This window comes from Amphibalanus amphitrite, unplaced genomic scaffold, assembly GCF_019059575.1.
Source record: "Amphibalanus amphitrite isolate SeventyFive unplaced genomic scaffold, NRLGWU_Aamphi_draft 001294F_arrow, whole genome shotgun sequence".
NCBI lineage: Eukaryota > Metazoa > Arthropoda > Thecostraca > Balanomorpha > Balanidae > Amphibalanus > Amphibalanus amphitrite.
The window spans coordinates 68,416-80,807 of NW_024882787.1; the positions used below are offsets into that span (position 1 = coordinate 68,416).

General features: G+C 55.4%; 1 protein-coding gene across 1 annotated transcript in view; it reads left to right on the forward strand.

Annotated features, from left to right (window-relative positions):
• The first annotated feature begins 295 nt into the window (after nt 1–295).
• Nucleotides 296–12,392, forward strand: part of LOC122371931 (cytoplasmic polyadenylation element-binding protein 2-like) — a 65,481-nt gene continuing 53,384 nt past the window's right edge. Inside the window, exon 1 of the mRNA XM_043348730.1 lies at nt 296–1,484. Within this exon, the coding sequence (XP_043204665.1) occupies nt 402–1,484 (1,083 nt within the window). The 5' untranslated portion in view covers nt 296–401. The remainder of the gene's footprint in view (nt 1,485–12,392) is intronic.

A 12,392-nucleotide genomic window follows, 5' to 3' on the forward strand; every position in this document is an offset into this window, starting at 1 on the left:
CCCCCCTGGCTGCGCCACTGGGCCGCTAGTTGCTATCACAATGCTTCTGGAGTATGGCCGCTATAGATAAAGCTATCAAAATAACGACGTTTGTCCGTGACACTGATCTATCACGTTCCGAAATTCCGGTCTATTGTATTCACTGTGATAATCGGCTAGTATATTCAACACTCAATTTAGTATTATCTGCTAGAAATGGCTACTAGACCATCCAAATATACTAGCCCCGTAGCGTAGTGACATCTAGCGGACGATTGCTGAAGTTTTCCGATACACAAACTGGATTTGCCGCAGCGGCGCAGAACGCCGAAGAGTGTCGAGCGGGTGGGTGCTGCTCGACGCAAGGGCTGCCGGCCGCCGTGTGCCAGTGAAGTTGCGCTGTTTTAAGTGTGTTTAGGCCAATGGGTGATTTGCAATTTAATGTTCCCTCTGATATAAGTGCCATTTGCTCTGACATTGTTCCACCATCAACTTCGAACAGTTCGTTTTTCGTGAGCTCAGGCGCGTCAACTTTGACTACAAGCAGAGTCGAACAACGTGGTCGTACGATGCACCAAGATGATTTTCTTGTTGAAAATCGAGAGAACAAGTCACCACCTCAGCCAGCGTCAAACCCCGAAAGCCTCAGCAGTGAGAGTCAGAGATACTGTGAAGACAGCCACAACCTGCTCGGGCTCGGTAGTGTCCTTGGAAATCACGCCGGAGCCCATGACAAGTTGAAAGGCTTAGATAAAAATGGATTGGTGAATCATCCAGGTCTCTCTCAAAACGTAAGTGGCGCCAGCGGTCTTTCCAACAATATAGGGTATGGGAGCTCTCAGCAGCTTGGACCATCCTATTCTGAAACTAGTCCAATAATGATGAATGGCAGTCTGAGTGGTTCTCCATCGAGTTTGTGGTCAACCGGCTCGGTGGAAGACAGCTTTCTCACTGGAATGCAGGCCTTCAGCAGTGCCTCTTACCAAAATACCTTTCCTGGCTTGAATCAGACCCAGAATTCCAACCCTGGGCATCTGCTTGGTGCAGGATTTGGGGCTCAGCTGAATATGCAGCAGCAAAGCCAGACTCAGAGAAGAGCTATCACTGGCTCCCACAATATGCCGCCGAGCAGGCCCCCGAACCCTTATCTGGCTAGCAAGGGGTACCCTGCGTGGCCCGGCGTGAGCGCTTCTCAGCCACAGCAAAACAACTGGGGAGGAAATCTCCATCAGCCTCAACACAACATGGGCGGTATGCCGGGCTGGAACAGAGGTCGTCAAGTGCCCAACATGAGCCCGCTGTCACCCATTTCGACGAGCATACCGGCAACTCTTGTGGGCATGAACAGAAAGTACAGCCCTACCTTCAATCAAGGTAACGGAGGCATGGTCATGTCCCCGAACAAGTTCAGAAGGAGCACCTCGTTTCCGGGCCGGCCCTTCGGACAGCACACCCCTAGCTTCGAGCTGACTGGCGCCGACGACAAGGACCTCTTGGCCTATCAAGTAAGTGCAGGGGCTAAATGTGAATATTTTACTTGAATTGTGTCGTTCTTTTCATCAAAACCGTACAACGAGCCGTACACTTTTCTCTAATGTTGCTGAGTCATATAAAAAGTACTCATTGGCTCGGTGTTGCTATGGTTTGTTCGTTTTTTTTTTTGCTATGATTCCTTCGGTTTTGTTATGATTTGTTCGGTTTTCCCATTATTGTTCTGCTTTGTCTGGACGCTTCTTATATTATTTAACTTGTTTCGGTGTACCGATGTGTTTGTTCGTTGGTTCTAATGCTGTGGTACCTTAACCTATCGTCCACATGTCAGCAGTGGGCTCCGATAGGGGTACCAGTACGGGGTAGGAAAGGGCACGAGGCCATGGTCGCTGAACTATGACAGGTCCCTTTGATATCCCTTGACAGCGCATCCCATCCTTTGACGTACATCCCTCGGACAGCACAACAAAGGAATGAAAGTAATTATTTGACCTGACTGTTCCACCACAAAACAGGTACCCGACTGGTTCCTATAAGATGAGTTCTTAAGACGAGCGATTCGGAGTAAGCTTACGAATCGTAGCTGCTCACCATTAAATTGTGTCTGCTTTGGTTAGTTATGTTACAACTGCTATTTGTCAGCCACATTAATTAGGCAAAGATGTAAAATGTGCTTATCACTGTGGTTATTTCAAGCTTCAGCAATATGGCTGGAAGTCCGTTTTTGTGGGCATTCTGGTTTTACCGGCCGAATCAGGGAAAATATAAGTGCTTGTATCCGATAGTCGCGCTTGGTTTCCATTTCTAAATGAAGCCCTCTTCCGATATCTGAAATGTCATTGACATATCGGTTTAACGTCAAAGGCAGATTATGTGTACCCATTTTGTCAGTTGGTACCGATATCGTACCCGCCCTCGATATATTTCAGCCGTTCGTATTGTTGGTGATACCTATAGCTTGCAGCGATGACCCCTGCTCACCGCTTTGTACGCGCGCCACTGTGCAGAGGTCTAGTTACAATGCGGCTATTGGCATGCAGCTGGGCTCTGCGCCGGCGGCCTCTGCAAACTGGCGCAGCTCCGCGGCACAGCCGGCCAGGCCTGTCAATCCGACGTGTAGCAAAACACAGTGCTGTCACGGCGCGGGCTGGCGCTGCGCCTCGGTCGCCGACGCTCCGTCGTTGGACGATCACGGTGTCGCCGCGAGGACTCGGCACGCGTCAGCAGAGCGGCCGGCGCGGCGGCGGCGGGCAGAGGAGGGCAGAGGAGCGGCCCGTCCAAGGTCGCTCCGCCAGCGGTGGCGGCGCCGCTGCCAGCCGCTTCTCACCTGCCTCAGACTCTGCCTAAAAATAGTCGCCGGCCCGCTGTGGCGGGGTCGATAGCTCCACCCGCGTCCCGCCGCGGCCGGTGGTCGGAGCGCCGCCTCCACCGCCGGCTGGCGCAGTGGTGCGCGGTGACCCAGCGCTGCTACGCAGCCTATCGACCGCGACGGCAGCCTTCCCCCGCCCCGCGGTGGCACCACACCGTCTCCCGACCACATGTGGGGGCTGCTCACCGCTCAGCTGTGCCAAAAATGCGGGCTCCTTCGGGGTAGTCTAGCAGAAAAGCTGCGACAATTGGCGTGGTAGTCATCAAATAGACTGCAGTGGGTTTACCGAGTGGCCCTGCCTGCTTGACAGGCTGCCCGACGTATTCGGTCGGATGATAAACGTAGAGCTTCCATTTCAAAGCTGAACTCTGCTTGAATAAGATGAACAGAACTGAGCTGACGAATATCGGGCCGCTTTGACCCGCTTTTGTGAGTGTCGATATTTGGGACCGGTGAGTGGAGATGTGTGGTATGCCCTCATCGGCCGCTGTCTATTTGATCACCGTATTGGTCCATTATCTGATAGGGGATTAGCCGTGGTCGAGCAGACAACTCAGAGCCACAACACTCGAGCCGATGCTGTAAGCACTATCGCCACCGCTCTTATCAACTGCCCACCATTGTTGGAGGCGACTTTGGGCTTCTTCAGAGCCGCCAAGGCTGGGCTGCACGAGATTCTGGCCAGGGTACAAGTGGTATGATCGGCACGATCACGAGCCGTCAGGGTGGGGCGCGCTGCCACGTCCCCAACTGTGACTCAATGCTCGCATTATGACCGGCTTACCGGGCTCTCATGCAGACGCTGCGGAGCCCAGCACTGCATCGCTATCGCGACAGGGGCCAGTCGTGAGTGTCATGTTTGCCACGAGTTTCAGGTCGAGACTTCAGGGCTACCCAGGATAGGTGATGTAATGCCTGTCGAGCATTGGCTAAGATAGATGATATCCGAATAGCTTCGAATGCTCCTGATAGCCAGGCGAGGAGAGCTTTGTTTAAATATCGGGATTAGTATTCGAGCGTGAGTTGGAAATGCTTGAAGGCTTCAGCGAAGAACCTGGATATCATGGTGGACCATTTGATATTCTACGCTCATTAACTAGGACGGAAAATAAGGGCTGGGTCAATTAGCATAATTAAGAAAGGCCCCAGAAATATAATGAAGCCAGACACTTGTGTAAATGGGGCCGGCTGGCGGCTGACGATCACCAGGCAGCAGCTGTGAGTCCGTACCGTTACATCGATTTCAGTGCCATGAAGCGCGCCTGTTATTTTCCACTGAAGGAATCCGGCCAGCGGGTGTCGCCGTTTCAGCGCTCAATGCTGATAGCACGTCCGTGATAGGCGTCCTGTCAGCATTGCATGCACGTGATTTCGCGACATTTCCATTAGCGTGAACGAAACATGAACAGAGAACAACAAATATTTCATATAAAGCTCGTGCCTGAATCACCTCTGGCTCTGTGACGTTGGACAAATCTGTTTATTTTAAATCCATTTAAAACTATTGCAGGCTCTCTGCATTCCAAGACCAAGCCCTTACCCACTGATTGCTGAGTATCATACTGCTACTCTTACCGTCTATTTGTCACGCTTTTCGTACCAACAGGCAACAGCCGATTGCAGCGCTGGATTGTTGATAAGTTTCGTCTGCCATATCATCCCATTCCGTTCATTTTTCCTGCCCGCGAAATTTTCATATACCGCAGGCCGTTGCCTCCAGGCTGCTGCTCTTACCGTGACGCATAGTGAGCTGATGAATGATCCAATATTTTTCGCCGATCGTAATAAATCATCGAGGCATTTTCAATATCCTGCTCTGATTTTTCTCCACACTTTTCGAACAAGGAATGGATAGGCTAGGTATAGTTAGGAAATCCATTAACAGGAGCTTGAGGATGCAGGAGAACCTGAATCTCACGAAGTTAGAAGCATATCTGTTAAACAAGACTCACGAATGCCCATGATGTTGCAGCTTGTGCAGATGCACGGTTATGGTATTCAGGGCTTCCTCGCAATATACAAACAGGCACAGCATCTGTTCGCAGTCCGATGTATCACATGACCGTCTCTGCTGCCAAACGAGCCGGTCAGACGGACCGCAGCCGAAATCGGCCGTGTTGTCGGTCATACCGTGGCGTGCCGGGGCCGTATCAGAGCGGGCTGGGTCGGGTCGGACCAGCCCGGCGCGGCGGCCCGCACACTGCCAACGTAGCTACGGGGTCACCGGGACGGGCTGTCGGGCATTGATCGCCCCCTCCCCGCCCCCCGGCCCGGCCCGCCCCCTCCGGCGGCCCGGGGCGGCGGCGTCTCCGGCGGGTCTGGCACCGGCCCGCCCCCGCCCCCGCCCCCGCCACCGCCCGTTGGCCGCCTTTCTGTCGGCTCCGTTCGCCGCCGGCTGAAATCCCCGGGGCTTGGCCGCAAATAGGTGCGCTGTTCTTGATATTGGGATGCGATGTTTCATTCTGGCGAGGAGCTCGCTGAAAGAAGAAAGGTGGATGGCTTCCACCTTATTGTATTACGGCGACTTTATATGCTTTTTAAACCTTTTATAATGTAACGAAAGCGGTTGCAATATGCTTCGTTTTTTTCTTTTGTAAAAAGAAACTGGCAAGCATTTTTACGTTTTGTGCTTGTGACGGTTGCAGTACCTATCAGGAGGAACTGCGTCAGTCCGATAAAAGCGATGTTCACAAGTCACAGACGTCCAGAAACCGCCAATATCGAGCAGTACGCTATGGATTCGCTATGATCACGCAAACGTCTTCTCAGTACAGACGTCTGAAGACGCCCCTCCCTACACCCAGCCGCAGACTGCCTCCCTATAGCGCCCGCGTCCGCCATAACCCCACTCCCGGTCACTGGCAGTCCGTGCCACTCCCCCGGCTCCATCAGACGGGCGGTGCCCCGTCTGCTGGCCGCTCCATTGTGTAACGTCGATCGCCTGCCAGGGAGGCAGCAGCTCCTGGACGGGGCAGCCACCGCCCGGCCGCCGGCCGCGCCCAAATATTTATACCATCCGCGCGCGCGCCGCCGTGGGCGCTCGCCGGAGGTGGTGGGCGGCCTCCGTCGGCCAGCCAGGCCTTCCGCTGGTCATGAGCCGCGCAGATAGAGCTCAGAGCTGCAGGCTCGCGGCGCGTGAGCGGCTCTAAGATGATTACTCCGAGTACTCACGCGGGCCAGACCGCCGAGGGTGGGCGACGGACGGTGACTCGGCTCTGGGGTCGTTATGCGTTGTGTCGCGGCCATGTGGTGCTGTGGTCGGTCGTGGGGCGGTCTGTCCGTGACGGCACACTGGTACCGCGGGCCTGGCCGTGCCGCGACCCAAACCACCGTATCGTGTGCGCGGGCACGACACCGCTCGGCTCGGCCCTGCGCCGCTGAACCGGCCCACCGCGCTCCATTCGTCCCCGTGTGGCGAGTGGACGGCCGTCCGACCGGGCCAATCTCGGGCCCAGATTGACCTATGATCTGTCCGGAGCCCGGTGGGTCTATTCACAGGCCTGCGGGCGATTGGTGGTGCCGGCGCCGCCCGGCCGGCCGGCCGCTGGCGCGGCGGAGGGTGTTTAGTGGCGATCGCCGGTCGCGGCTCGATAGCCCAACGACGCTGTGTTCCCCCGGAGCGCACTCTGTCGACCTTAATGGCATCATCGGCGTCCAAATGGAATCGACAAGGCACCCCCAGGGTGATAAGTCCGGATAAACAAGTTTAGGTGGGCGTGAATCAAACTGGTTCTTATCAGGCTACATCTGTGTAATTCAAAAGAAACGCTAAAAACGACTTAATCAGAACGCGCGGTGGAACTCTGACTTTGTAAGGCCTGTATGGCGTCTTTACCCGTGCCGTCCATTATTAATTAAATTCTAATGTAATTTTCGTTGTGTAAAAACTGGATATAGCATAGGAAAATAGGCGCGCACAACTACGTTTTACTCGTAGTTGAAACTTCAACAAACTACAGCAGTTTTTCGCCGCGGCGCTATAAGGCAGGCCCACTGAGACTGGCTCATATATGAGGCTGGGAGATTTGACCGCAGATGACTTCTGCGTCGGTAGTCGGTCCGTCAAGGCCGCGGGCCGGTCCGGCCTGGTGCGTTTGGGCCTGGCGGGCATCATGCGTCATGGCCGGCCTTCCGCGCGGCGCGGCGCCGCTTCCATGTCGCCCGACTGGGGGTCCGTTTACCTGGCGTCGTCCGAGCCGCCGCGCCGCCACACTCGATGAATGCCAATGGATCGTTTTTGTCCGTCTCGGCCCCCAGTGTGTGGGTTTTTGTGTGGTGACTGGCTGATTGTAGCTAATAGGATGTCGTATGGAGGGGAGGGCATGTCGCCGAGTGGTGTAGAATTGAGATGCTCGCCTCCATGACGCCTCAACATGATTGATGTGTGTCAATGAGTATATGTTCGATTGTTTTTCACGTATGCACTGAGGTACGCTATTTTTATTTCACTTTCATTTTCACCCAACCATTTCTAAGGACTACCAAAATAAAGTATGTGCAGTGCACCTTAATTTAATTTACATTGTCCAGAGACGACACGTCCGTCTGATCTGATCGTCGCCCTGGTAACGACTTCATATTGGATGTCGGAGTTCGTAATGCGTTCTCCGAAGGCTGACCCAATAAATCTGGCAGTGAGTGGAGCTGTCACTTCATCCAATACTGTCGCAAATCTCCTTCGGAGAACCAATGTGTCCGCCATCCGCCAACCCTTCTGACCGGTCCTAGGTCTTCTCACAAGGCACTTACATATCACGCTTCTGTCCCTTCCCTTCCTTCCAGCCCCGTTTAGTTTCTTCTTATCACCTTTGGGGTTGTATTCCTTTGAAACCGGTCTTATCGTATGTTATCTGTTCGTCTTCTTGTCTATGACCGGTGCATTATTTTGTTCCGTATATATTTAGTATCATAGTTGCATCCATTTAATTCCTGTCTTTAGACGAGGATGTATCATATTGTTTTGCTGTCTTTCTTCCGCTGTACCTACCCGTTCGTCCGCTGCCGGACTCTTTTATCCGCGGCTGTTATCAACACAGGTGTATCACTGCCCCTTTCTTACTCGCTGTACCCGCTCGTTCGGTCCGTTCGTCACCGGACTCCTTTATCTACGGCTGTTATAGACAGGTGTAGCACTCCCCCTTTCTTACTCGCTGTACCCGCTCGTTTGGTCCGTTCGTCACCGGACTCCTTTATCCGCGGCTGTTATAGACAGGTGTATCGCTCCCCCTTTCTTACTCGCTGTACCTGTTCGTCTGACCCGTCAACGGACTCCTTTATCCGCGGCTGTGCGTCACCGGACTCCTTTATCCGCGGCTGTGTCCGCCGGAGCGGCCTCTCGGCGTCATCGCTCGTCCGTATTGATCTATGGCCTCTGGCGTGCTGTCGCGACGGCCGCTCCTCCTCCTCCGCCGCCGCGAGCCCAGCCCTGATTAGGAGACCCGCTCTGAGACGCTCTCCTCGGCACGGGGACTGGGCGGCCGCTGGGTCGACGGGCGCCCGCTCCTAGCAAGGTTTAACCGGGCTCCGGTCGGTGTTTTTTGGTTTTGGTCGGGCTGCAGCGCGCCGGTCGGCGAAGGCGGAGAAGCCGTGCCAAAAGGGCCGCTGGCCGGCACCGGTGTGGTTTCTTGACCCGGTGCCGGTCACGGCAGGACGCAGTGGCCTTGGCTGTTGTATGGCTGGGGTTCTGTGCACTGCACTAGTGTCCTTGGTTGTTGGGTCTCGGTGCACTGACCAAGTGAGAGGGAGGGGACTGTGCATCAGTGCACACCACTTATTTCCCCGAATGGGGATGTCAGTGGACCACCCCGGAGCCGAGGGTGACTTATTAATTAGCCCACCGGGCTGGGGCCGCCGCCGCTATATTGGCCAGCCGTGTGTGTGCGTGTCTGGGTGCGTGTGTGCGTATTGATCGCCCGTTTGGCCGCCGCAGCCGGTCGATACGCTGGAAGCCCCGGCCGGCTCCTCAGCCCACTGAGCCAATTCTCGTCGTCGTTTTCTTTCTTGGCCGGTGGGCCGAAGCTCCGCCGCTGCCGCCGCCGCCCGGCCGCGCCGCCCGACCGGGCGCAGGGCATCGATCCGGTGCTGCCCCACTCCCCGGGCTGGGGAGGGGAGGGGAGGAGGGCGGCTCCCTTCCCCTGCCCTACTGGCCGTACCGAGGGAGGCTGGCTCCCCTCCCTAACGGTCAGCGCAGTATTTCGGTCCCGGAACTCATCAGTCACGCTGTCACGAGTGCACCAGTTTTCCACGGCAACAGTGATTGTTGCCGACAAACTAGGCAAATGTCGCGCCGCTGATGCCGAGACGAGCCGCCGCCGCGCCGCCCGTCACCCCGCCTCGCCGGTCCCGCCGCCGAGCCGGGCCGCCGCCCGCCCAGCGGCCACCTGTCGCCGCGCATAGCTTTTTTCTGAGACAGAAGCAATGGGCCGTATCGACGCCGCGAACGGCGTCCCCCTGTGACCCTGCGACCCGGCTGACCTGTCACCTGTTCCGAATGGGGCCGGCGGGGCCCTGGGCCTGGGAACTGGAAGGGTGTGTGAGGGGACGCGGCGTGCCGGCCGCCTTTTTTGTGCTCTGCGTCACGACCCCTGTATCGAGTGACATTTTGGCCACGTATTTGAACCGATACCGGGCTCTGCTCGGTCTCACTTCACTGTTAGTCGCCGACGAGTTCACTTCGCTCTCAAACGGGGACGGCGGCGCTTTGCTGCCGCTCACGTCTAACTTTTCTAACTACTGTGTCTGTGCTGTACTGCTGCCATCTCGCCGTCTTCGGTCAATAGCGAACTCTTCTATTTAGAAGACTGTGTTTAAGTGGTGGTGGTGTGAGTGAAACCGAAGTGGCGAGTGGAGGAAAGGAGAGCGGCGCGCAGCTCACAGTTCTCACGGTGGCCGGGTCTACTCACTATTCCTATCAATCCTCTGTCATCCTACATTATATGCATGCCGCGAGGTGTGCTCCTTATGCGCTCTGAGACGGGCGCTGTTGAACGACCCAACATGCATGCCGCGAGGTGTGCACCTTATGCGCTCTGAGACGGGCGCTGTTGAAAGAACCAACATGCATGCCGCGGGGTGTGCTCCTTATGCGCTCTGAGACGGGCGCTGTTGAACGACCCAACATGCATGCCGCGGGGTGTGCTCCTTATGCGCTCTGAGACGGGCGCTGTTGAACCTTGATCCGTAAATTATTCATCCGTGTTTATTTATTTACCGATTAGATACTTCCCTTCTTCATTATTCGTTCACTGCCTCTAGTAATCCTACATCCTCTCACAATTCACCCCGGCCGCCAACCCGAATGCTGCGAGACGTAACAAACACACATACAGTCCACACAGGAAAGCCAGAGGCGTCCGCAACATTCGCTGGTCCTCCGGGCCGGATGGTATCAGCTAAGAAAGTAAGAAGTCTAGAAGAGAATGTACAATAAGTCGATACTGTGCGTGAACAACCGTCCGTGACGTCGATAAGTTCTGCTCCCACCGTGTCAGTCGAGTTGAGAAGTATCGTGGACCGATGGAAGACGCGATGGAGACGGAGCACCAGGAGACGACGCCTGAGAATTGCGAGCCTGCAGGGCAAGAGGAGACGGAGACGGAGAACCGGGAGACGATGCTAGAGAACTGCGACCCTGCAGGAGGAGAGGATGGAGATATCACCGCTGAACGGAAAGCATTAAAGCTTCATCGCGGTCGCAAGGCAGCCATGTTCACACGCTCGTGTAACAGGGCTGACGCGCAAATAGCGCGGCGAGCCAGTGAGGAGGAATTGAAGAAGCGGCTCGAGACGCTGCACACAACGCTGGACGCCTTCATGGATGCAAATGAGGAGTTTGTAGAGAAGTTGCAAGATGTGAGCGAGCTGGAAGAAGCGGAGGAGTACGCCACAAGAATGACAGCGCGGCACGCCGAAACGGTCGCAAGAATTGAAGAGGCGATAACTCGCCCATCAGCGAGCCGCTCAGCGTCACGCACAGGAATGCTCCCCCTACCATCGGTGCAACTTGAGGAAGGAAGCAAAGTGTGCGGGTCTCATATATCACGAGGCTCAAAGGCTTCAGCCACTTTCAAGGAGGCTGAAATCACCGCGGAATTGAAAGCTCTCGAACTAAAGCATCTCAAAGCAAGGAAAGAAAGAGAACGAGAGATGAGAAGACAGGAAGATATGCTGGAAGAAGCAAGGAAAGAAAGAGAACGAGCGATGGAAGAAGCAAGGAAAGAAAGAGAACGAGAGATGAGAAAACAAGAAGATTTGCTGGAAGAAAGGGCTCTAGAAGAGGAAGTGGAACGTGCGACTTTGAAGGCGCGTCTCTGGAGGGCCGCTGGCAACGAGTTGGAGTGGGAACGAAGACACGACTTTGAAGATGAGGTCGCTGTGGAAGTGGCGCCTAGTCGTCAAAACAACACCGGATGCGGCCGCGGGAAGGGAAACGAGCAAGAGCAAGAACGCGTGATCAGTGGTTTGGGAGAGCTCCGGCGCGAGCCGCCGCCACCGAAAGCTACTAGTACCTCTTCGATAGCCAACCAGCCGAGAACTGCCAACCAGGACCCAACCAGCTGGGTGACAGCGTTGGGTTCCGAGCGGCGATGTGACGTCCCGGGCCCATCAGCGTTCGTGAAAAGTATACCACGTCTGACGCTGCCTACCTTCCGAGGCAGCCCTCAGGAGTGGCCTCGCTGGATCGGCCTATTTAAGGCTCTCGTCCACGACCAGCCGTCTCTATCGGACTCAGAGCGAATGGCTCACTTGCAGAACGCAGTAGAAGGGCCGGCAGCCCAAGCTATTGAAGGCATGCTGTTCAATGGCAGCCTCTACCTGGAAGCTCTGAGAACCCTACAAGAAAGATTTGGGAGAGAAGAAGACATCATCCAAAGTCAGTTGAGGAAAATCTTCACTTCCAACCCACCAGCTCTCACGGATCTTCCAGCAATGGAAAAGTTCTACGCCATCGTTCATAACACAGTGACCATCCTACAGAATCTTGGCTATTCAAGCGATCTGTCCAGTAGTGAGAACCTCAGGAGGGTGGTGGAGAAGCTGCCGAATGAGCTGGCCCGAGAATGGGGTCGTGAAGTGTTTCGGCTACGGCCAGAACGACCCACTCTGAAGACCTTCAGCGAATGGCTTCAGGTGCAAGTCAGCATCCTCAGCTTCTCGGCAGTTCAGTCTGGAACGTCGGAACGGAATGCAGCCGGCACGCAGCGTGAAGGAGCGGTGCGGAGGACAGCGCTCGCGACTGGAGCGACTCATGGAGCTGGAGAAGTGGAACCACATTCGCTGCCACCCTGTCTGGTGTGCGGCGATAATCACAGGGTGGCTGACTGCCCGTCATTCAAGAAGAAAACATTGGAAGCGAGAATGGAGATGGTGTACGAGAACGGCCTTTGCTTCTCATGTCTGAGGAAGGGCCACTGGACCAGGAGATGCAGATCCTCTCGGAAATGCGGGGTGGAGGGCTGCAAGCTCACTCATCATCCAATGCTACACAGAAGCTCAGGATACGCGAGACATGAGGAGGGAAGCTCAAGGGAAGAAGACTCTCCGAGCGGATCAT